Source organism: Gastrolobium bilobum, unplaced genomic scaffold, assembly GCF_033153095.1.
Source record: "Gastrolobium bilobum isolate Gb01-03AN ecotype WA unplaced genomic scaffold, APGP_CSIRO_Gbil_v1 utg18308, whole genome shotgun sequence".
Taxonomy (NCBI): Eukaryota; Viridiplantae; Streptophyta; class Magnoliopsida; order Fabales; family Fabaceae; genus Gastrolobium; species Gastrolobium bilobum.
The window spans coordinates 208,108-234,796 of record NW_026897613.1 but is presented as its reverse complement, the minus strand read 5'-3'; the positions used below and the strand labels follow the sequence as shown (position 1 = coordinate 234,796).

At 32.5% G+C, this 26,689-nt stretch overlaps 2 protein-coding genes across 3 annotated transcripts; one reads left to right on the top strand and one right to left on the bottom strand.

The window, feature by feature from the left end:
- Positions 1-1,240: 1,240 nt before the first annotated feature.
- Positions 1,241-5,442, bottom strand: LOC133308565 (protein Dr1 homolog). Its single transcript, XM_061509197.1, has 6 exons — positions 5,276-5,442; positions 5,100-5,162; positions 4,069-4,158; positions 3,362-3,456; positions 2,514-2,582; positions 1,241-1,737 (listed from the first exon to the last, which is right to left on the bottom strand). Exons 2-6 carry the CDS (start codon positions 5,152-5,154, stop codon positions 1,576-1,578), a joined length of 471 nt encoding a protein of 156 aa, XP_061365181.1. The 5' UTR covers positions 5,155-5,162; positions 5,276-5,442; the 3' UTR covers positions 1,241-1,575.
- Positions 5,443-15,875: 10,433 nt separating this feature from the next.
- On the top strand, positions 15,876-26,189 carry LOC133308561 (G patch domain-containing protein TGH). Of its 2 annotated transcripts, XM_061509191.1 has the most exons (16): positions 15,876-16,157; positions 16,906-16,996; positions 17,086-17,180; positions 18,007-18,110; positions 19,208-19,269; positions 19,345-19,419; positions 20,448-20,599; positions 21,396-21,471; positions 21,550-21,636; positions 21,760-21,837; positions 22,327-22,471; positions 22,754-23,240; positions 23,640-23,924; positions 24,004-24,132; positions 24,288-24,506; positions 24,801-26,189. In XM_061509191.1, exons 1-16 carry the CDS (start codon positions 16,023-16,025, stop codon positions 25,554-25,556), a joined length of 2,976 nt encoding a protein of 991 aa, XP_061365175.1. In that variant the 5' UTR covers positions 15,876-16,022; the 3' UTR covers positions 25,557-26,189. The 2 variants fall into 2 exon arrangements, with proteins under 2 accessions (XP_061365175.1, XP_061365176.1); XM_061509192.1 differs by lacking the exon at positions 21,550-21,636 and having other exon boundaries at positions 21,763-21,837.
- The last annotated feature ends 500 nt before the right edge of the window (positions 26,190-26,689 follow it).

Genomic DNA, 26,689 nt, shown 5'->3' with positions numbered 1-26,689 from the left:
TTTTTAATTGTTCAACCCAAAACGACGTCGTTTTAGGAGTGAACATAGATAAATTCACTCTGGAAACATTAAAATCATTAAAATGATGGCAAAAGGCTTTCGTTGTAAGTATTGCTCTTATATCACATACGAAAAACTCACTAGTTTAACTCCTTCCCCGAGTGAAGCCCAGGAAGAAAAAGATGATGATGAAATTAAAATTACCAAGATTGCAATTCAATTTAACACCATTCGAGATGCTGCAAATGACTTCTCCGATTCTAATAAACTCGGACGAGGCAGATTTGAGGCTATTTACATGGTAAGATAGCACTGTATTGCGGAAGATGGTGGAGATGAAGAGAGAAACAAGAAAAAACGCTAAGTAAATTAGTTTTTTTTTTTTAATTCTAAACGGTATATTTATCTCATGTGACAACTGACAAGAGAAATATTGTTCCCACCTTAAAAATCCATTTAGATCGAAAATAAAACCTATCTACTTTCTTTAGTTTTAAGATAATATAACCAAAGATATAATCACAATTCACCTCATCTAACTATTATACAAAATCTAAAATTTTATCTTACAATTTCGCATAACAATTTTATTTAATTCACTTCTTTATAATTCATCACAAATTAAATCCTGCAACAAACTTTCAAAAGCTAAACAAATTGTTAGACAATTTGACTTCTCTTATTCATTATTATCAAAACTAGGCAAGGAGTAAGACCCAACACACTCAATCCTATTAAGCTATTAAGGAAATTGAAATTTAACCCAAAATAATCTTAACAGAATTTTTCAAAAAAATTTATACATCTTTTAGAATTTATTCACGGGAAATGTTATAGTTACTACCTTTTATTCTTACTACTTGTTATTACTAAATCTTAACCGTTGATTTCCGTAAACTTAACGGTTATAATTTTTTGAGTCACATTTATTAATTAATTATTAATTCTAATAAATTATAACCGTTAGATTGACGAAAATCAACAGTTAAAATTTGGTAGTGACAAGTAGTAAGAAAAAAAGGTAGTAACTATATTCTCTCCCTTTATTCACATGAGAACTTGAAAGGGATATATCCGTGAATAAGTTATCTGCGGAAATAATTTCCATGTAAAGCCAGTCCTCTAGTTAAGATTCATCTTGCATAAGGGCGGCTGAGCGAGGTTGAAATGACATGCCTCAGTATACTGCTTTTCGAGCTGTTTTTAAAGATTTCCCATATTCACCAATGGAACAGAAACAAACAGAACACCGTTGTTTCTAAATATTTCATAACTTGTTACAATCTAATATAGTCGCTACAGTCAGAATCAAGCTAGGAGCTGATACTATGTAGAAGATACAGAATGTAAATGAACTAATTACAAGTAATTCTAAGCAAAGGAGGGTTTTCATGAACTCTCACTAATTACATTGACTTACATATAAGGATTCATTGCTAAAATACAAATTGAGAGCACATCCACATAGGCCAGCGATCCAGTGAATGGATTTTGTACACAATCGAGCTCATTAGAAGCACAGACAGGAGTCAGAGGTGATTTCCTATGCTTCAGTATATAGTAAAGGTCCTAACGTTAGCTATCTAAACTTTGGTCAGCATCTGGCTGCTTGGAAGAAATGGCCCCGCCGTTCATCCTCGCACGTGCCTCTGCAAACATCCTTTGTTGCTCTGCTAATGCTTCTTCCTCGGTCATCTCAGCTCCATTGCTCCATTTACCACTTTTTAGAGTGTCGTGCTGGAAGATAACAAACTCAATCAGAAAATAGTTTCTCTTTTCCAGATAGACCTTTGGAAATGGTATCCTATAGGTAAATACCCTGGAAAGAGCTTAATGGGCTGGTAATCTGACTATGCTTTCCACTCCTTTCCTCTCCACTGTGTGTTTTCAGCATGCTGTTTGAGAACATGGTCTGCGATGAGTTTAGCTGTTAAATTGAAATCTCTTACAATTCCTTAGTAATTTTTATTGTCATTCTATGCTTGTAGACTTGCAACAGATTTCAATTTTAACAGCCAAACTCAGCGCAGGCCATGCCCTCAAACAGCATGCTGAAAACACCCGGTGGAGAGAAAAGGAGTGGAAAGCATAGTCAGATTACCAGCCGATTAAGCTCTCTGTCCAGGGTATTTACATATAGGATACCATTTCCCAAGGTATCTCTACCAAGGGGGTTAGATAGGAACCCTGACTAATTTGGGGAGATGACCATCAATGAGGCTTGCAGGTGCTCCCCCAAGATAGTACATGTTTTGTCTGACCCCAGTTTGAAAACAAAAATTCAGCTTCCACTAAGATTGTTCAAGATGCTCAGATAAACAACTAAAGATGGTTCATCTGAGGGAGCACTCCACATTTTCATAGTTATTTTACTTTTACTTTTTGGTAAGAGTTCACCCACAAAAACAATTTGGGGGACGAGGGGTGAGGTTTAAAAGAGAGTGATTATGCTAAGTTGTATTATACCTCTCAAGTATTCAACATGCATATGAAACATTAATATTAAAAATTACCATGGTCTCATTCTTGTGCTGTTCATACGCTGCATAAACTTCTTCAATGTACTCACCAAATCCAAGAACCTGGGAGAAAAATGTTTAAATCAATAAACAAAAATCAATATTAAGCATGTTTAAAAAAATCCAATTAACCCGTTCTTGACAATCTCATATACATATGTTTAAAAAACAAACCTATGCTGTGTTTGGAATACTTTAACTTTAGGGTTAAAGAGAATTCATTTTAAATGAAATGAATTTTCTTTAATTAAGCCATTTCTAAAGGCTAAAATATACACACAATATATATATAGAAAACAGACATACTGCTATGATCAAATACCAGCAGTTTGCACGAAACCATGTAGTTACTTAATAAAATAAAAAAAATGGCAACAACTATTTTGGCTCCACGATGAGGTAATATCTTATGAGTGCACACATTTTATTGACTGGGAAGCAGGAGACAACATGTAGTAAGGACAAGTAATAAATCTGTAATCAACAAAGGACAGCCTAATCAGGTACTTGGTATTTCAATTTCAGGTGTTGGAAAGTTGTGCACCAGTCTCATTACATATTAGAACGCAATGAATTGATTGTGGTTTCGATTTTGACTATACCGGCAAAAATACCTTGCACATCAGTTTTTGTAGAGAGAGGAAAAAACTATTAATAATTATTTAATAATTAATCCATATCCTTTCAACGCAGCATCCTTAAAATGCATCATTAAGAAATATCTCACAGCCAAATATAACACCAACACGGCTCAATATAATTGTATGGTGCCATATGAACACTCAAATATAAATTGGGCACGATCCACATGCAGAACTTAGATATGAAGGGTGGACAAATACCTCTAGAGCCTTCAATACATGCTCAGGTGCAATCGTCCGTTTGTCCTCTCTGTTACAGACTTCATTGGACTCTGACGAGACAAGGTTTATAAACTCTAGAATGACAAATAACCAACAAAACCTTATTTAGTACCAGGACTAAACTAAGAATATAAGCAATGAAACACAATTTTTGCATGCCCATAATATAGAGAGATACAAAAGAAAACAATGTAATTATGACACGTTCAGATATTAAAAATAAATAGATGCGAGTTAAAAAATGATTATAAACGAAGATATTATTAAACAGTAGATTCTGGTCATTTATAGACCATATGGTATTTATATACATACATATATATATATATATATATATATATATATATATATTGACCATATGGTATGTTAGGGTTGGGTCATTATTCCTAGTATTTGATCCTAAACTAGCCATAAGGAAGAGAAAAGAACCATGTGTCAATAACAAATTATATAGCTAAGGAGAAAATGTAAACAAATATCATGATGACCATTTTAATTATAATCTACGGAAAAAGCTTGGCTGTTAACAGACATAACAGGATGGAAATAGCATGTTCATCAATTTTTGTGCAACTGATATGCACGCTAGAATTTAGACTGTACATAAAACCTTGAACTAAAAGAAATAAGCCAATAAATCCAACACAATATACTGGCAATAAAATCGTCATAGGTAAAATTCTGACCTACACAACACTCAATCAATAGATCTTGAGCATCTCTTGCAACACGAACATCTGGGGGTAACATCTCTTTAATAATTTTTGTCATGGTTGCTGCCAAAGAATCAGGGCTTCAGTAAGCAATGAAAATAATGATGCATTAACAACAAAAAGAAAACAGAGTTTCAAGCGCCATCAAAATTAAAAGAATCAAATACCACTCTTGACTATTATTTAGCAATATTTTATCAATTAAACCTATTCAAAAGAACAGTGACAGTCAGTGTCTTCTAATGAACAATAATTAAAAAAGTGGCAAAAGTGTATGTTTTCCAATCATAATTCACGATTTTAAAATACTCCTTTCATGGAATGTTAAAAGTTTAACGTGGGTATAAAATAAAAAAGGGACTTCGTGCCATTTTTAGTAAGGCACTGATCTGAACCATATAGCTAGATATAGAAGTCTTAATTAACTTCATGAACTTTGTACTATTAGCACACACATAGACAAAGTCCCTCCTTTTTTTTTTGGGTAGACTAAAGGCCATACGGCCAAAAAACTAAACTACAAACCAGTTCTACGCAAGAAACTAACAGCTGAAAAAGCAGCAAACGAAAGTAAACTAATACCACTAGGGGAGGAATTAAATAAGCACATGTCTTCTTCCTCTTGGTTGTCTAGTGAGAAATGGTCATCTATGTCTTGCTATATATGATATGCTATGCCGAATTGCTAATGTCTAGTTATCAACCATAAACATAACTTCTGTATTGATTATAATTCACTTGGAGTGCATATCAAGTCATTTAGCTTGCTTCAAAATCATATTCAGCATTTTCAAATGAAAATTCAAGAGGGATTTCAGACATTTATTTTATTTATTTTTCATTCTTCTGGTCCTATTTAAGAAGCAATTTCCAGAGAGAAACAAAATTCACATATGCGGGCAACAAATTGATTCCAGAGAACTCGACATGAATATCCTACTGAATAACTATGCAATCAAATTCACAAACAGAGAAAAAATAAATAATAGTAATAATAATAAAACCTTTAGGAAGCGAAGCATCTTCCTTTGATTTGCCAACGATGTCCATGGGCTCCATGGTTCAACCTAAAATCGAATGAAAGGAACAATTAACGCACAAATATATGCATGAATAGGGAGAAGGAAATCGCAGATCTGAAAGGGAACGAAGAAAAAGGAAGAAAGAAGAGCGAACTCACCGATTTACCGGGAAGAGAGATGAAGGCGAATCTGTGAACACGGATCGGATGACGAGTCAACCGATTGAAGATCCGAGTTGCAGGAAGACGATGAGGAAGAGAAGGAGCGAAGACATGGCTGATATGATATATGAATTTATGAAGATGGTTTCACAGGATAAGAGAACCAGTTCTCGCTCGTATGCGATTAGGGCAACCCACACTGCCCAAAGCGCGTTGACGAGTTGGGCTTCCGCCACGCGCTCTCATGATGCGCGTCGTGGGCTGAATTCGTAACTGAATAGAATTAGAAACGTTTTTTTATTTTTATTTTTTGGGTTTTGTTACTAAAGAATAAAAATAACAAGTTTTTAAGGCATACGTTAAAGATGCTCCCCTTTTTTTTTGTATTTAATAGTTTAAAAAGTTGGAATGATAATTGTTTTTTAAAAATCTCATTTTACAAATTTATGGGATTGTATTTCTAATAACTATACGATTATGTTTTATATTTTTTATAATAAATTCTAATATTTGTATTGATAGGTGTTTATTTAACTGAAAAGTTTTCAAATATTGCATAATCTAATATAAGCACCATTATTTTCATAAAGCGCAGGGTCATAACCATAACAAAAATTATAAAAGAAATAAAAAAAAAATAGCTAAGAAAAAGTACTATATGTTTTTGGGGTTTGGTATTTGTCATTTTAAATGACATAAGTTATGTCATTTTAAGATAAAGATAGACACAAGAAATAAAAATCATGGAGGAGAAAGTAGTGGTTTTTTTTTTTAAATATTATTTTGTATCTATCTCTTTTAAAATGATATAACTTTATGTCATTTAAAATGACAAATACTTTCCCTACTTAGAGTCAAACTAAATACTGATCGACGGCGTTATAGGATGATGCGTATTGCTGACTGTCTTACAAGTCACGTAGCGGGTCTCTATTTTCTAGCTTGCTTGGGATGAACATTTTGTCATGTTGGTTATGAGAATAATTCCTTTTAAACAGTCCATTTGATCCAGAAGTGGCTCGAAGGATTCCAAAATCATGAGAATATACTATATGATATCTTGAGTGTTATTGACAAAGATTGTGAAGTGCAATTTTTTCATGTGTTGTGTCTTAGCGAATACTACAGCTCCAGAAGATGCTACGTTGAAGCTGTTACCTAAGAGCTTCATAAGATCGGTTAACCACATGCTGCTAGGCTCGTATGATTGGTGATTTGTCTTTTCGGCCTTGGTTTCTCTAAGAAGACTTTTGGTGCTCCTGCAGCATTAATCTTTTAGTGATCCAAACCAATGAAAACATGATAATTACTCAGGAAAGAGAAGAGAGAAAAGAATTAAAAAAAAATATACAAGTGTTATTCATTCAATGGAAGGACTATGTGAGGGCAGGAGTACTAAATTTTTTTCCGATTTCTCTTACCAAAAAAGCTATATAAGTACGAGATGCAAAAAAATTTACAAATTGTCTTGGCACCGTAGTTGTTGAGATTCTTAACTATTATAGACGAGACACGTGTCACTCTTCTAGTAACTAAAAAAGCCTTGCAAGGCCTGTTGCACCAAAGTAGCTATCTTAGGTACTTTGGTGTCCTTAGTCGCTGGAACATTTGCTATTATAGCCATTTTATTGACACATGGGAAATCAACACCAACCAGGCCTGTAAGGCTTTTTCAGCCACTAAAAAAGTGACATGTATTCCGTTCATAGTAGCTGGTGGTGTGGCAGTTTGGAAAAATATTTGCACTCCGTGACATTCAAGTATATTATTCTTTAAAAAGGATAGTACAGTCAATATCGCTAGATACGGTTTAAATCAGGAACAAAAAATAAATTTTTGTATTTGCTTATTTGAGATATTTATGAAGTTTATATAAGTTATACAAATTTTTGTACGATTGGTGATTTATCTTTTTGGCCTTGGTTTATCTTACCAAAAATGCTATATATATAAATTCGATTTAAAAGGGGAACAAAAGATAAATTTTTGTATTTGCTTATTTGGAATATTTATGAAGTTTATATCAAATTGAATTTCATTTTATAATATATAAGATGGGTTTATCGTTTCTCCTGTAATAGGAGATAAAGTTATCTCCTCTAACTCTAAAACTACGTAATTTTGAGGGATATAAAAATTAATGAGTAGTGTTTTGATAAAATTTATATAATAAAGAAATAAAAAGATTATGAAAACACCTCTCATTAATTTACTTAACTCTTAAAATGACTTAATTTTGAAGTTGTGAAGATAAAATTACCTACTATGACAGGAGAAATAATTTTCTCGTATAAGATATACTAAATTATATAATATTTATTTAAGTTCTTGTATTTTTAGTCCTACCAAGCTATGAAATAGGAATAATATTCTCGTTCTAGTTTATTATTTTATGAACTTGTATTTATACACAAAACCTGATATTGTAAATAGAGAAAATGTAAAGTGAAAGAGAGGTCAATTTGGCTTTATTTTTATTAGTCGAGGCTGTGACTTCCTAGTGCTAGGGTTTAAAAAAAAAAGCATAATCTGTTTTTTTTATATTACTTAATTCTTATTCATAAAAATTTGAAATAATCAATATCAGTGCTTGTTAAGAAAGAATATCAACAATCATTGGTTTAAATAATAAGGAGTTTGTTTTCTTAATTAGAGGTTTCGAGTTTGAGTCTCTATTTTGGATTAAATAATGCTCAAATTATATTAATTCAGGATGATCTGATACCAAAAAAATAAAAATAAAAATATGCATAGTATTAAGAAACAATATTTAGAGAAGTGAATCATTACATTTTATTTAATGGACAAAAATTTCTTTAATAAAAATAATAGATGTTTTTTAAGAATAAATAATCCAAGTAATAGTTATTCACGATTTTTTGTACTCCGCGTATTTTAACGTGAATAAATTTAGAAAAATTATTTTTTCATATTGTTGGAAATTGCTATCCCACGTTATAAAGCATTGAAATTTGTGCTATCCTTTTTTATTTTTTAGATTCTTAACAAGTGGTGGGTCCACCACTTGTTGTGTCTATAATATGAGAGATGCTATCTCATATGACATGAGAGAAGAAAAACTCATAAATTTATATTGTTAGGCACTCAATAAAGACAAATAATGACTCAATTAAGTAATAGTCATCCCTAAAATTCTTCTTAAATTCATGAATATATATATATATATATATATATATATATATATATATATATATATATATATGAGTTAGGATATTCTTACTCCCCATTTTTTCTACTACCACTTTAATTATCATTGGATTAGAGGAAAAGTTGAATAAAGAGAGAAAAAAAAAAAACTTTTGAATCCAATGGTGATTAAAGTGGTAGTGGAGTGGTAGTAGAAAAAATTGGTAGTATGAATATCCTACCCCTCTCTCTCTCTATATATATATATATATATATATATATATATATATATATATATGTTGTTCTGTCTACTTTTTTTTCTATCTATCTTTGTCTATTATTTTAAAATATTGTTAGATCAAAATCTCAACTAACTTTTATTTTTCTCTCTCCCCTTGAAATTCTGATATAACAGTGTTGGAGAGTGGTAGGTAAAGGTAGACGAAAAAAAAAGTTGATAGACTAACGTATCCATATATATATATATATGAAATGTCATTTATAATTGTTAACTAGTTATAGCTTGTTAGACATTTTTTTTTTTAAGTTAAAATCTACTTTTAAGTTACAGTTAAAAAAGAGAGCTTAATCCATTATCAGACCAGTCCAATATGGATTGGCCTAAATCATACACGGTTGAAAGATGAAGTCTTTGGGCTGTAAATGGTACTTCGTGGGCTTAAGACGCTTACTATGTATGTCAATGTTGAAGAATATTGCTGGCATGATGGGAACAAATGATGGGGTACCTGCAAAGACACTTCGACGCTCAAGTCAATGCTAGATTTATGTTATATTTAGTGGGAATCAGATGATCATACCTGGGCTCGTACCCTTTATATTTATAGCAAACTTTATGCCACCTTTGGTAAGCGACAAGCATTTTTATTGGTTTGTTATGGGCTGTAGATTTGTCTGTCTCAGCTGGTGCCTTTATGGCTATAAGTCTATATATTTGTTTGTCTTCTTAGAGTGGTGGCAAGCTGGAGCTGTCTTACTTGCGTTGGTCTTTATGCGCGGTGGGTCTCAGCCTGTTACAGAGTCTTTCCTTAGCTTTTAAGTTATATAAGGCGACTCAGGATAATCTACGCAATGCCTGCATCTCGCTTTATGAGGCCATTGTGCCTCTTGTAGGGATGTCAGAACGGGTCGACACGACACGAATTCGACACGACACGAATACATCAACAGTAACACGACACGAATTTTTATTCGTGTCAAAATCTTCAACACTGACACGACAGGAATTTTTTGCGGGTTGACACGACACGACACGAATAACACGCAAAATAGGGGTCAAAATGGTAATTGACAATTTTTTTTTAATGGATCGATATTAAAAAAATTAAAAAATAATAATAATAAAAAATTAAAAAAAATAATTTTAAAAAAATACAGGTGACACGAACACAAATACATCAACACGAACACGACACAGATTTTTTACGTGTCATTTTTCCCAACACGAACACGACACAAATTTTTTTGCGGGTCGACCCGTGTAACGCCTGACAACTTGCAAGAATCAACGACTGTCCTCACACACTAACACAAGATTTTTCAGCGTGCTTTGTCCTCACTCGCACACTTCCCGGGAAAACTTCCCAGGAGGTCTCCCATCCCAGAATTGCTCTAAGTCAAGCACGCTTAACTATGGAGTTCTTCTGTTCCGGGCTACCGAAAAGCAGATGCATTTTGTTAGTATAGGTAATACTAATTAATTCTTATAAGCTATCCCAAACTGTACTGTCCCATACCAACACAGTCTCTGGAATCCATCTCTTTCGGGTGTTGATTCGATTCATTCATTTACCCCCGTCCCTAGAAGCCTGCCGGAGCCGCTCCTTGTCCATGCCCTTTCGCACCGGCAATCACTCATCGCCTTCGTCAGCGCCCGAATGTTACAACCCGCGTGTCAAAACCTATATTGACACTCCTAGCCTCTTGGGCCCTGTCTAGGCCTTGAATCTCATGGGCCTATGTAATTTATCCAGATCAATCCACACAAAAAAACTGAAAAAGTAAAGTTAAAATTATCTGGTAATTGTATAAAATTGTTCTTAAAGTTTTGAAAGGAGAAAAATGAAATGATTTATGTTATTGGGAAAGGATATTGTAACAACCAATTAGTGTTACTACCAATCAATTTCACCGTTAGATCGATTATGTTGATCCAACGGTTATATTTATATGGTAATGATTCCCCATATCTAATATCTATATTTATTTTTACCTTTGTATGGTTATAATTTCACATATTTAATGCTTTCAAATTAAATATGGGGAATCATAACCATACAAAGATGGAAATAAATATAACCGTTGGATCCACATAATCGATCTAACGGTAAAATTGATTGGTAGTAACACTAATTGATTGTTACAATATCCTACCCCTATGTTATTAAGGTAAACTATTAGGATAAATGATAAATTTTATAAATAAAAATTCAAAATAAGGGTATAATTGAAAATAAATATGAGAACTAAAAAATGCTGACGTGCATATTAAAAAAGCTCATCTTGAGAGCTTTTAGCTATTAAATTTTTTCTTTATTATAAAAAAAATTCTTTTTTGTAATGTGAGCTTTTGTAGAATTATGTTTGGTTTTTACCAAAAAAAAATAAAATTACGTTTGACTAAATTTCTATTTATAAGGAGAATAAAACTAAAAATAAGAGCTCCCAAACATGCACTTAATATAAACAAATAATCATTTGTAATATTTTTTTTAACTTCATGAATATCATAAAATTTCTCATTTATAAATATTAAATCCTTACTAGAAACAAATAATCAAAGACAAAAAAATAATCATTTGTCATTTTCTTTTTAATTTTATGTATCTAATATAAAACTTAGGGACAAATTATTCTCATGTTACATGAGACTAATTTTTTCTCCTGCACACTCTTTGATAATTATGCAACCTTTTTCTTTTTCTTTATTTTTTCAGGGGGTGGGACCCATATATTTGTCTCTATGACATAAGATAACCTATCTCCTTTAACATAAGGGCCTGTTTGGTGTGACGTATAAGGCATGATAGTATAAGCTTATACTATACGTTATGACATTTTTAGTTGTTTGGTGTGACCACCGTAGAGTATAAGCTTATACAGCATAATCCCTTAATACATCAAAACGATGTATAACTTAATCCGGCCTAAGGGTGAGGGATAAGACCTGATAAGAGATTGATGTATTAGCATCGTTGACCAATGTAATTCTCAAAAATTAATATATTATTTTAATATTAATCTATTAAAATAAAATTTATTTTTCAATATATTAATTTTTAAAATATTGAATATTTTTATTTTTATAAAAATTAATTTATATATTTGGACACACTGATCAATAAATTTTTATAAAAATTAATATCATATGACATTTTTTGAAGAATTATATAAATTCTTTATTAAAGGATATTTTTATTAAAAATATTTGTTTTTATCATATATAGTATTATACAGTGCATTACCAAATACTAGATGATATTTTCTTATACAATATATTATTTTATACAATACCGTGCCAAACGCTTGATAGTATTAAAATTCAATCAGGTCTTATACAATCAGGCCTTATATTATTAGGTCTTATACTATCAGGCCTTATCCTATACTATGCACCAAACATGCCCTAAGATTAATAACATCTTAAAACTTAACTAACGATTTTTGACCACTCAATAGAAATAAATAACTACTAACCAAGAAATGATAATCATATGTAAAACTCTTATTAACTTTATAAATCTAATATAAAACTTCTATTACTAATCGGTAAAAATAAAGAGCAAATGAACAAGCAAACACATGCATGAATTAACACAAGGAAAATTTAGATCCAGAAGAGATGTAGAAGGAAGAAGGAAAGAGCAAATTCATATATTTACCGAGAAGCTAAATATCCAAGTTGGAAAAGGAGAAGGAGCGAAAATATGACTCATTTATAAATGAGTTTAAAGTTTAAGTGTTAAAATTATCTTTTACACATATATAAAAAGGCTTTAGAGCCTGTTTGGATACTCTTATTTTTAAGCTAGAAGCTACTTATAAGCTAAAGCTAAAAAAGAGAGCTTAAAAAAAGAAGCTAAAAGCTGTTTGAAAATTACATAAAAATTTTAGCTTAAAAATTACTTAAAAGCACATATTTCAAGAAAATTATCTCTCTCTCAATCTTTATCACTCTTCATCTTAAAAAAATACACAATTCAAGAAAAACAGATAAGAGCTAAAAAAAAAAGCTCATCCTAGGAGCTTTTAGTTTTCAGTTTTTTTAGTGCCTGTTTGGATCCTCTTATTTTTAAGCTAGAAGCTACTTATAAGCATAAGCTAGGCCAAACAGATTTTGGGAAAAACTCTTACAACGAAAAGCTCTTTTTTTTATAATGAAGAAAAAAGCTGAAAATTAAAAGCTCCTAGGAGGAGCTTTTTTTTTAAGCTCTTATCTGTTTTTCTTGAATTGTGTGCTTTTTTTTAAATGAAGAGTGATAAAGATAGAGAGAAAGATAATTTTCTTGAAATATGTGCTTTTAAGTAATTTTTAAGCTAAAACTTTTATGTAATTTCCAAACAGCTTTTAGCTTATTTTTTTAAGCTCTTTTTTTTAGCTTTAGCTTATAAGTAGCTTCTAGCTTAAAAATAAGAGGATCCAAACAGACACTTAATGTTTTTCCCAAAAAAGAGCTTTTCGTTATAAGAGCTTTTCCCAAAACCTGTTTTGCCTAGCTTATGCTTATAAGTAGCTCCTGGCTTAAAAAAGAGGGGATCCAAACAGACACTTAATGTTTCTAAAGTGAATGTATATAAGTTGTCTACGTTCGCTTTCAAAACGACGTCGTTTTGAGTTAAAACATTAAAAAATTATAATGAAAAAGACTATTATAACCCTAAAATAAATTATACTTACAAAAATACATTGATTTCCGCATCAAAACGACGTCGTTTTGGGCTCAATGTAGATAAGTTATCTACATTGACCGTAGAAAAAGCAGACCCATATAAAAAAGATTTAATGTTTCTAAGTGAATGTAGATAAGTTATCTACATTCATTATTAAAACGACGTTGTTTGTATTGAAAAATTAAAAAATTATGATGAGAAAGACTATTATAATCCTGAAATAAATTATAATTAGAAAAAATAAATTATAATTAGAAAAATACTTTGATTTCAGCCCAAACATCGTTTTAAGCTCAAAGTAGATAACTTATTTACATTGACTGCAGAAAAAACGAACTCATATAAAAATGTAAGATATCTAATTTTTTGAATAAATATTATTTCGGATCCTCAACAAAAAATACAGAATTTATTTTAATCCCTTAGAAAAAAATTGACTTATGATTCTTTTGAAATTTTAGTTTTTTAAAATTATAATTACTCTGAAATTCAAAAAAAACTCACGTTAGTCCTTAAAAAGAACTAATGTGATTATTTTTTTGTTTATAAAGAATTAAAATGGATTCTCTATTTTTGGTTGAGAACCAAAAGAAACACTTTCGTTATCTTTTTTTAATCTCTTTCTCGCCTGTATGTATAGGATTTTATCTCATTAGAAACTTTAAACCTGATTTCACAAAGTAAGAGAAATATTTCTTGCTGACATGCAGTTACGGCAACCGACAGGGTCCCACACTACTTGAAGTGCATCAATGAATTCGCTTCAACCATGCGCTGTCATGGAGCGCGTTGTGTGCTGATTTTACAACTTAATAGAAGGTTATATAAATAGAATTAACATTCCTGTTCTACCTTTTTTTTTTTACTCTATAAAGTATAAACTTTTTTTTTTTTTGATAACAAAAGTATAAACTTTTTTCTTACATGTAACTTGGCAATGTAAAATAGAAAAAAAAAACTGTTAATATGCTTATCATATCTATGTAAGGATTTTAAAAATTAAGAACTATCGCTTCCGTCTTGTATAACATTTCATTGCAAATTAATGGCAAAAGTATTAGGGGTGTAAAATAGCAGACTGGATTACAAAGCATCACTTGAGTCCTGATGCGAACGTCAAGATTTTCTTTAGTCCATCACTAGAGTGTGAGTCTTTGATCTATAATAATCAAATGGGGGTCATGACCTCCAGGTCTTTTTAATTTTTTTTTTTTAGTTTTCCTTTGTATCTCAAAAAAAAAAAATAGTACTTTAACAAGTGAAATGTGATATATAAAGCAAATATATTACAGAAAAGATAATGCAAATAAGGATTTAAACTTAACTATATATCGTTGGAACTGAAACAATCATACACATACTATTGAAATTAAAAAAGAGAGTAAGGGAAGAAAAATGGATATACAAATTTATCGTTTCATCTAACGTGGATTACGTTCAGCAATATGCACTATATTTCCTTTAGTGCACTCGTTACAACACTCAATTTAAAGGAGAATATAAATATGATTAGAAATTTTAACAACGGCAATTATTCAAGAATCTAAACTCAAAAATATTAAGAAAAAATAAAATAAAGTAAGTTAGAAGCCCATAAAAGTATCAGGCCTTTGCGATCCTAGAACCCTGTTGGCTTTATATGTGGTTCCACCAACAAAAAATATCATCTGAATGTGAAATATGATTCATACTCAAGATCAAGATATGTTTGATCGTAATTCTAGAGTTGACAATCCCTTTCATAAGGGTTGAGAAGAATTTGATCTCTTAATAACAAATTTTAGGAAGAACAATAGTATTTTGACTATCTTCAAAAAAAATTTGAAAATGCAAATTGGTCTAAAATGTAAATACGGAACAATGACGGTACAAATGCAAAAAACTAAATAATATAAGAGAAATGGCATGTTCCATTAGATGCAACCAATCAAATGATTTTCTTTTTATGAAAAGGCATAGATCATATATTTCTTTATAGTTATTTCCCAAAATGTTTATATTATGCACGTTCAAAACCTATTTTGAAGTTAATGTATCAAATTTCAGTTCTTAAATTTAAACTACATATGTATTTGGGATTAGGTTAAGACTTATTTTTTTAAGATTAAAGATAAATTATAAAAAATTTAGTTTTTTTTGGCAAATAAAATAAATAAAATTTATATCATATTATTTAATTACAAATATACATAGAGAGAGTTATATTTACAAATTCTTTGTTTACAAACTATAATATGTACTCCTGAAAGTACATATTTATGGAAATACATAGTGTAATTTATAAAAAATTATAAAAAAAATTTGTAAATGAATTCTTCTCCTTTATATATGTATATTTATTTATTTTGGTTGAGAAAAATATATTTTAAAAGATCCACATTTAGTTTATTATTCTTAAAATCTTATTACATAGTATATAAAAAATAAAATAAAAGTATAAGCTGTGTCTTAACATCGGGGTTGATCAAATCTCGACCTTATTAGGTTCCCAACACGTGCTACGTCATATTTCATCTACGTCCCCAACACGTGCAAAATCTTCTTCAACCATCGTCGCTCTCGCTCTGCAAATCAATGGATTTTGCACACTGAAGGCCAGCTTCTGAAAACCCTAATTTCTTCTTTGATTGATACGGTTCGGATTGGGCCATAACAATCTTCTAATTTCACCAATCAGTGGAGATAAATGGAGTCAGACGAAGACGATTTTGTTTTCTTCGGAACGCCGATAGAGCGCGAGGAAGAGTTAACCAGCCGCAAAAAGAAGGCTATTGCCGAGTCCTCCGGTAACCTCCGAACCCTCCCTGCTTGGAAGCAAGAGGTTAGCGTTTACTCTTTCCACCGTTTTTTAGAAATTTTGTTATACACGCATGAAACTGTACGTGGCGCTCAGTATCCATCTTAATTTTGGTTGTAGAGTTTCCAGAAATTTTGAATGCATATGGAAATAAGAAAGTGTTTGTTTTGTTTAATGTGAATTCGCAATTAAAGTTAATTGTACTGTATTGAGTAAATTCTGTTGCGGGTTCATTGAGGAGGTGCGTACTGTTTCTGCGATCAACTCTAGGAGTATTTAATGTTTACTATTTGTAATTTATATATAAAAAAGAATTGAAAAAAAAAAAACTACTGGGGTATTAGTTTGAACATCGAAGTGTAGCTTATTATATCATTGAACGGCTGAGGTTCATCATTCATCATATGACATGGTCATGTGAAAATTAGACATGAGAGGATCTGCTCCCACCTTATTACTTTTTATTTTTCTGCGCCATAGTAGTTCTTTTGTGAATGTTACTTGTGGTTGTATAGTGCATTTATGTTTTAAATTAAAATTTCGACTTCGGATCTGTTTTTGACACTATTCAAGGAAATGTCAGTGGCTACTTCTGTATATGTTAACCAGTCTGGTATATGCGGTTGACAATAAATTATAAATGTTGGTCATTGGCCTTGATGATTGAATTTGTTGTCAAAGACCCTATTAAAAAAAGAGAATATTTTGGCATGCCTTAACTAATGCCTCCTGTGTCTTAACTTCACAACAATTTTCATTTCACCATCTCCAGGTTAGAGATGATGAAGGGCGGAGAAGATTCCATGGAGCATTTACTGGAGGTTTTTCTGCTGGTTATTATAATACTGTGGGCACAAAGGAAGGTATAAGTTCATTAGGGAATTATAATGCTCCTGATATAGATTGGATTTTTTGTAGTTGGTGGGTGTTAACTTTATGAATGAATGTGCAGGGTGGGCACCTCAGTCTTTTAAATCATCCAGGAAGAGCAGAGCTGAATTCAAAGAGCAGAACATTTTGAATTTTCTAGACGAAGATGAGAAAGCTGTATGTTTAATAATACTGTAGTCTGTAACAGTATAAGTGTGTGTTCATGATTTTCAACATATTTATACATATATGCTCATTTCTAAGGCACTATTATATGCTGAGATTCCTCCCATTATATGCTCATTTCTAAGGCATAATAGATGTATGTAGAGAAGTGATACTAAGTAGATTCCAATTTGTACTCTAGAACCATTTCAAACAGAATCTATCTGTAAATACTATTTAGAAGCCCTTTTTTAAACAAGATTTTCTAATTCATTTTATGCTTCTGTATTGTATGCCATTTTCAATGTCTTTTGGTGTGAAACTTTATTAATACTAATATTAGAGCAAGATACACATACCTCCTTGAGATTTTGAAATATTACAAATAACCGGTAGAAATGGATAAAGTAAGAAGCATATCCTTGGAGAAGAACATAAAGGAGTGTTTGTTATATTAAAATTCTCAAGTAAGGGAAAGTTTGTTCTGTTAGAATCTAAACATGGAAGTTTCTTGTAATTTTTCTTTTTCTATAGGGAATGGGGGAGAGGGGGTGATATTTGTAATACTTCAAGGGGAGCTTTATGTATTTCACATTTTATATTATCATACTTTTGGGATAGGGCTATACTCTTCTATGCTTGTCTAAAGGAGTCTTAAAAAAACCATGTTGCAAAAAATGGTGATACTATCATTAACCCAACCATAACATTTCAATGATGTGGATGAAGTCAAGTTCATAGCTTGCTTACTCAATTGGTGGCTGGGGCTTCAGTATTTGTTAGTAGATCTAGTTTTTTTATTCCTTGTGTTTTAACCAACCCTTTGCATGTGCTGTAGGAATTGGAAGGTCAGTTTTTGGGGACATCTTCTCAGTTTGACACATTTGGTTTTACAGCTGCTGAAATTGCTCGCAAACAAGCTGAGAAGGAACAGAAACAAAGGTGCATTTTGTTTCTGTAATTGTTTATTATGGTCCTATGATGTGCCCATGTCAGCTAAATTTTGTATTTAAAGAAAAATACATAAATTTTCTTATGATCATGGTGCTTTTTTTTAAAGACTTCATTGCCCATAGTAATATCATACAAAACAAATGAAATTTAAAATATTCATGCTTCTTTTTGGAATTCTAGTCTGTACATTATGATGTGAGGTTTTTACATGCAAATTATCACAATTCATAAAACTTAATGATGGCATTTTTTATGTGTGGGCCATGGTCTACCATTCAGTATCTTTTTGGCGCTTGATCCATGGTAATTTTTTTGGGGGGAATTTCTCTCATAAATATTCAAGGAATTGGAGAGCTCTGCATATTGATTTCTTCTCTGTGCTTCTTTTTTATTTTAAACTCTATTTTGTTAAAGGATATTTTCTCTTTCTATAATATTCTTCCTTCTTCAGTCAAAGGGAAAAAAATGAGGAAAAGGAAATAACACATGTTAGTTATCTGTGGATGCGTTTTTGGATTTTAATCCAAACAGTTGCTATGATTGTAATAAAATGGTAGGGTTACTTATCATTTATCATGGTTACCGAAAAATTAAACAAAAGCTTAACTTTTCGAAATTCTTTTCTCTCTTTGTGGAAATAGTGAGAGTATAATGTTTGAACTTCTGTTTCCTTGAAATTTGATGGGGTGGCTTATCTTCTGAATTAAAAGAATGTAGAAGCTTGAAATTTTCATGTATTTGTCCTTGTGACTTGTTTCCATGATGTAGCCTGATTTAACATTTTCCTTCCTTTAATGAAAATACTCCCTCTTCATGTGTCTTTATTCTCTATTTTTATCAATCTGGATATGTTAGCATGGATGCTTATTTTAACCGAGCTATCATTCTACACTTTTGGTAATTACTGATCTTATTTATGTGAATCAAATTTTGTTATGGTTCTTTTTTTTTTCTTTCAATAAAGCAAAAGACAATTTCATAGCCTTTTTTTATTCTCTGTATTTTGCCTTTTTTTCTTTGTTCTTTTTGTTTTTGTAACCGTGATGAACTTCATAGCTTGTTTGTGTTTTTCTTTCTCATTGTAGGCCATCCATAATTCCTGGACCTGCTCCTGATGAAATAGTTATTCCAGCCACAGAGTCTGTTGGTATGTTCCACTAAATTCGAATAGCATCTGCCCTAAGAATACTTTATCTCTTACCTCCTTCGTGTTGTTTTTAAGGGGTAAAATTGCTCTTGAAGATGGGGTGGAGTCGTGGTCGCTCAATCAAGGATTCTCATGCTGATGCACTCTATGGTATGGCATCCTATTGCCTATTTTGTGATTTATTTTCTTGCATTCCATTTTATTCCTAGTTAGCCTTCTGATACAAATTCATCAAACATAAATTGATTTGTAAGGAAGGGTACTCTTAAGTTTTACGCCCTTTTTAATTATCAACTTGGGTTGTAGAAATCAGGTTTCTGTTTATCCTTCTTCTGAGTAAAATTACAGGATCACATGGTTGTTTCAAGTCAGTTTGTTGCTGGACTTGGGTCCAGATTCCTTTTCCCTCCTCTCTCTTATTGCATTTGATAATAATTTTGATATATTTATAATTTTCTGAGATTCAATAAGTATTTGTGATTTTGGTTATGTATATGCTTTCAGCACATATACAAGAGGAAAGAAGTTTAGTTTAAATTTATAATGATATTAGTGTATTAATCTAGAAAACAACCTCTTTGCAATTATGCAAGGGTAACACTGCGTACAAGAATTGCCCTCACTCTGCCCTTGTTAGTCGGGGTTTAATGGAGAATTTTATATATATATATATATATATATATAATCTAAGTAACTACATACACTGATTTTCTATGGGATGCAAATGCACTTTGAATGATGATCTTTTAATTTATATTTTATTCTTTTACCATACATCTTGTCCTCTTTACTATATCCTCTTTCTTCTGTCTAGTATTAGTGATTTTACCTTTTTATGATTGGGAATGGGCCTGGTACTTTCCTCATTTGATATTATGGGCTTTTTGGCAGAGTTTTTAGAGTTGCTAGCTGTGCATGTTTAAGAGCTCGACATTCTTTTTTTCCCCTCCCTACAGTACACCCTTTTGTAATACTTCAGTCAGGCTTTGCCAATTGAGATTTTTTGGTAAAGATTATATAAGCTATTTGTTTTCTTTTATTTTTTTCATACCCAGAAAGTATTTTAATGAAGCTAATATAAAATTTTCTTCTGTCTATGTTATTGTCAGATTGCTGTGTAATTTACTAGGCTTCCATGCAATGATATCTCAGTTCATGTAATTTTACTGTCGGTACAGATGCCAGAAGACAGGCTCGGAGAGCTTTCTTAGCATTTTCTTCAGATGATCCAAAAACGAAAATTACCGAGTCTGAGCCTATCAAGGGTGATATTGAAAATTTTACTCAGCAGCCTTTGAATGATGATGTTCCATCTTCTAAGAGCACACCGGTGAGAAATTACCCTATTATTCCTATTTCCTATATAAATGTTATAGATTTCTTATATGATAATCTTCTTATAGTATGTTTGAATGTTTTGTCCCTTCCCAATGTGATTCTTGGGGATTGTGATTTGTGATGTGATTTATACCTGTCCAAAAGCACACCCAAAAATTTGCTTAGTCCTTAGACTTAACTCTGTCGAATGATTTAAATCATTCCTTAGAGTAAAGGTGGGGTATTTATTCATATAATCATATCATTGAATTTCAACATGTATTTTGGCATGAGTACTTTTCCTTTATTGCTTTGAAAGTTTGGTGGGGATCATTTTGACTCTTACACTACTCAATATCTATGATAGAAAATAATTTCTATTAGTCCTACCCTTTAATGGCAAGCACTTATAATATTGGTTCTGCATGCCAAATTTTGGAAAACTTAAACAGAATAAGTACATGATCAAATGGTTGATATTTCAATATCTTTTTGAAAACTAAATTAATGTTAATTTTAAGATTTTTGGTTGGTATACAACACAATCTTGAATTAATGTGAGTGCTATGAGCATGGATACAACACAATCTTGAATTAATGTGAGTGCTATTAGCATGATATGCATTATACAAATTTTCAGTCCAACAGTGGGTTTTGTGAGTTTATCTATATCTCTCATTTCTCAACACAACACACAAACTTTGTCTTAATTATTGTAACCCAATTTAGAAATTGTTTCATGTTTTAGCTGTTACTTAATATATCTGTATAGATAACGGGCATATGTCTCACATATATCTTTGCTTCAGGTTTATGTACTCAACCCAAAGCAAGACCTGTATGGATTAGGTTTTGATCCTTATAAGCATGCTCCTGAGTTTAGAGGTATGTTTTATGCATGTGGCACCTGCAGTTGTGGTTGCTGGAAATTGACATTTAACTGTATTCTCCCTTTTTTTACAGAGAAAAAAAGATCACGTTTATCCAGCAAGATGGGACCTGGGTATAGCAAAAACTTTTCTTCAAGAGATAGTCTTTTTGGTTTGAAGTGTAAGATACTTAAAACTGAATATATGATAATCCGTGATCCGATTTGCCGTTAGCTGATTTCTGTAATCTGTTATCACAATATCCTACCCCAAGTTGATTTAACTCTCAGCTTCAATTCATCAGCAGGAAAGGCTACCCCTGGTTTCGGCATTGGAGCACTTGAGGAACTTGATACTGAGGATGAGGATGTCTATGCCACTGGTTAGTAGTTCACTCTTTTATATTAAGATTGAAAATGGTTTAACTTAGGACTCATTTATGCATGATAGGATATAAGATCTGATGGAATAAGGCTGATAAAATTTGGAGGCCACAATGAAAGCAGTCTAGGGTTTTCCGGAAGCAAGAGTCTCCCATATCAGGAGCTCTGATATTAAGTTGAAATTTGGAAATCTGAATCTGAATATTATTTATTTCAATTTTCGTGTACAAATGTTCACAATATATAGACTAATATGAATAATTATTTTCTTAATAAAGAGCTGATTCTAGGGAAACAAATAAGCAAATCAGATCTGTTATCTTTCCTATAACCTGTCCTATCATAATCTGTCTAATAGAAGGGAAAAACAAATCTATTATAATTACACAATTATTCATTCTATATTTACAACAATATCCTCCTGTAAAAATGTGAAAAAAAAACACAGGCACAAGGTAAAATTCTTATAGCTTAATTTTTTTTTTTAGGTTACGAATTCGAAGATGCCTACGTTCAAGAAGTTGAGGAACCTTCAACGTTGAGCTTGGAATATCCGAAAAAGAAAGATCAGAAGGACCAGGGTAATCTGCCTGGTTTTAGAGTTGCATCCAATTCTGACTATAAAATGGAAAGGTTACTGAAGTAGTTTATTGCCAAAATATTATACTGATATGGTTTGTTCTTTTTAAAAAAAAATTATTATATCTTTTACTGTTTCACATTTCTAATGTAATGGCTGTGATTTGAGTTGATAATAATGCTTGGGGCATCTAGAATCTAATATCTGGATAATATTTTTAACACTTTTTTGGCCTATGTGGTCTATATATGCCTATTTTTCTTTTTTATTCCTTTGCTTATTTTGTACTTAATATGATCATTTTTTTAACAATAATTGTATAAATTGATTATCAGATTTGAGCCTCCTCTGATTCCCAATGATTTTGTGCCCCGCCATGCATTTTCTGGACCTCTTGAGATTAGCCGCAAGAACTATGAGGTCCCTCCACCGGATGTTCATCCTCCTGAGGATAGCAACTTAAAACTATTAATTGAGGGGGTTGCAAATCTGGTAGCTAAATGTGGTAAAGTATACGAGGATCTATCTCGAGAAAAGAATAAATCGAATCCGTTGTTTAATTTTCTTTCTGGAGGAACTGGCCACGATTATTATGCAAGGAAACTGTGGGAGGCACAACAGAAATGCAATGATCAAACTAGGCGACAGTTGGATGGAAAAATGCCTCCAGGTGTGCAGAAGCTGACAGCTGAAAGCCGAGGCCAGATCCTAGGGGAAAATCCTCTAGAAAGAAGCTCCCAAGATCCATCCTCATTGGTTGTTTCTACAGATGTTCATCTTCAGTATAATCTCACAGATACATTTACTATGTCTGCATCATTTGTAAGTAGCATAATCTTTCTGCTTTAAATTCCTAATTAGATTATTTGAGAATATCTCTATTTTGCTTCTAGTAGTTTGGTTGGCCGACCATACTGTGGCTTCAACTCAAACAATTCCTTTGACGTGATTTTTGGATTACTTTCCATGGAATTTTAACAATAAGGATACAACTGAACCTTTATTGGCCTCGCTTTTGGCACAATGGTCGCTGCTCATTCCGTTAGGATTGGGGTTATGCTGGGTTGTGTATGAACTATGAATCCCACCAGAACATATCATGTGGTTTTGTCCTTTCCCTCGTGGAGAGACCCCTCTTCCTTCCCCAGGCTGTAAATCTTCTATTATAACCCAAAAAAACTTGCTTATTTGCTCATCTTTATTTCCTTATTTTTGACCCAGAGTGAGTTGCCAGATGTTGAAAAGCCTTTCAAAGATGATCCTGCAAAGCAAGCAAGATTTGAGCAGTTTCTCAAGGAGAAGTATGAAGGGGGATTACGCACTACAATTTCTAGTTTAGCTAGTGATATGTCAGAAGCTGCTCGTGCTCGGGAGAGACTATATTTTGAGGCTGCAGCTGAGGCAATACAAAAGAGAAAACAGGGCAGTGGAAGCAAGCCTTTGATTCCATCTTCCATGGATTTCACCACAGGTGGTGTTATGCAGTTTACTTCTGGTTCAGTAGAGGTATGCCTAAGGTGATGTTCCTTTTGTTTCATTCCCTGTAGCTTTGGCTTAAGTTATTTGACGTATCCTTTGCAAACAGCCAAAGAAGGACCTGCAAACTGAAGATTTCATGGTGAAGAAAATGTTTCCTAAGAGGGAAGAGTTTCAATGGCGTCCTTCACCTCTTCTCTGCAAACGCTTTGATCTCACCGATCCTTATATGGGGAAGGTACTTCAAGTAGCCTGCTACATTTGAAGTCATTCTTATATTGATTTTCTTGTTTGCTTTGGGGAACATTTTTCAATTTTTATGTTCAGTATTTTAATTATGTTCTGAACTTCCAAAGAACGTTTAAAGATTAGACATATTCTTGCTCTTTGTAGCCTGCGCCTGCTCCACGGATTAGGAGTAAGATGGATTCATTAATTTTTACATCAGATTCAGTCAAAGGTGCCAAAGTGGAAGAGCTTGTTAACGCGAAGAAAGACATATTACCTTTGCAACAATCTGCTAATAAAGACATAACCAAAAGTATTGCTGAAAATGAAACTGAAGGGGATGTGGAAGTTGAAAATATTGAAAGACCGGTTGACCTATACAAGGTAACACCCTATTTCTAACCTTCTCCAATGATCTTACTTATGGTTAATACTTTCATGTGAAACCATTTCTTGCTTTTGTCCTTGCCAAAGCTTATCTTATACATTTTTTTTATGCCATTTTTGTCTCTGACCGTAAATACTTGGGGGTGCATTTTGACATAACATTTATTTTGGTTAATCTCATAACTGAGCACGTATTGATACACGGAAATCTATTTTAGTTAATTCTTACGCTTATTTATCACATGCACATCTTATACGATGGATACCTATGACAAATTCATACATCTGCAGGCTATTTTCTCTGATGATTCAGAAGATGAAGGGGAAGACCCTAATTTTAAGAGAGTGGAGAATCAAGAAAAGAAAGCTGAAGTAGCTAATACAGCATTGAGCCGTTTGATTGCTGGTGACTTTCTGGAATCATTGGGCAGGGAACTAGGGCTTGAGGTTCCTCCTGATGCACCTTACCCTACACAAAAGTCCAGGAGTGCTGCTCCTCAGAAAGAAATTAATGAAAATACAAGAACTGACAACATGAAGGGTGAAAATAACAGTGGGATGTCATTAAATCATGATTTGCCATATGATCAGTTCATTGCTCATGAAGGTGGACCCTCGAAAGGTGACACCATTTATGGAAATGTGCTGGATAATAGTGGTAGTAGTATCAAAACCAAGGGAACTAGTATTACTGACAGTAAATCGAGTAAGTCTAATGGGGAGAATTGTGGAGATGACAGGAAAATTAAATCACCTTTAATCCGAAGCCAAGACTATAACAGCAGTTCAGAAGAGGAAAGGAGCAGAAAACGCTCCAGGCATCATCGACATAGGAGGCATAATTCATCCAGTGATGATGAAAGAGATCGACACAGTTCAAGGTCAAAAGAGAGAAAAAAAGGGTCTTCTCGAGAAAAAAGCAGCGGAAGAAAAAAACACTCGAAACATCACAAGCACAGAAGGCATGAATCTCCGAGTAGATCGTCTCATTATAGCATGGAGAAGGACAATGCACATTCTAAAAGAGAGAGAGAACGGAGGGAATGAGCTGAGAGACCTGTTTCCTTTGTTTTCAAGAACTTCTTTGAATTATGTTGGAGGATCATTGCTGTATGAAAAGGTTTTCTAGGTTTTGGGGTTGTGATGCTGTGGTGCAGGCTATGAATTTCATTTGCTTTGAGCTAAACTCAAGCCTCCTGTTGTAATAGGTTGCTTTCTTCATTGGTTTGAAGGAATGCTGCGTAATTCATTTCCCTTACCCTTTTCTTTCAGAGATGTAAGGAAATGGAATTGTTACCTGATTATCTGGAATATAACTTAATTAGGAAGTTTTAAACCCCCACAAAAAAAAAAGAAACCCCGGTAATAAGGGAGTTTAGGTAGTTCTTAGTTCTAAGGCTAGAGTAATGTTTGTGATTAATTAAAACGTCATATCTAGAAGTATAAGAGATCAGATGGAATTCGAACACTGCAGAATCCTATAGGATCAACACCTTGTTAGAGGATTGGGAATCGGCATAACCCCAATTATTAATTAGTAAATGTCATTTATTTTATTTACTTGAACATTACTGGTGATTCCAGATACCATTTTTCTTTTCGAACATAAAGGCTTCTTGAGCGAGGTAAGCAAAATTCTTGAATTGAAAAAAAGATATTGTCTTGTGGCGGGAGAAATACTCTACCAATGTAGTCTTATGGGATGCTGTTAATAATTGTAGTGTTCATATATGCCAATTCGCAAAATTCTAGCGGCTATAGGACTTTATTATGTTCTATAGCCTGTTTGCTTTATTATGTTCTATGAGCTAAACATTGAATTTAATGAGAAATTGATGTTACATTGTGCGTTATAATTCAATGGGTATTTTTCTTAAAAATACATAAGTGGATGATTTTATTTTATTTTTTTATCATAAGTAATGTACTTGTGCATTATTCTTACAACAGTTAATGAAATAAGCGTCTTCAAAATATGTAAAGAGGTGGATATCATGTGTGATGTGTCTAAGGGTGTTCTCAACAGTTTTCTGAAAGAAAACCAAGCAAAAATGTGCAAAACGCATAAGAGTGGAGTAAAGATAAACACGTTCATTAGTGAGGCAATAGCTAATCTGTGGTTTTGTGACGTATGTTGTCCAATCTTTGTTCAATGTAGCAAATGACATTACATGCCCAGG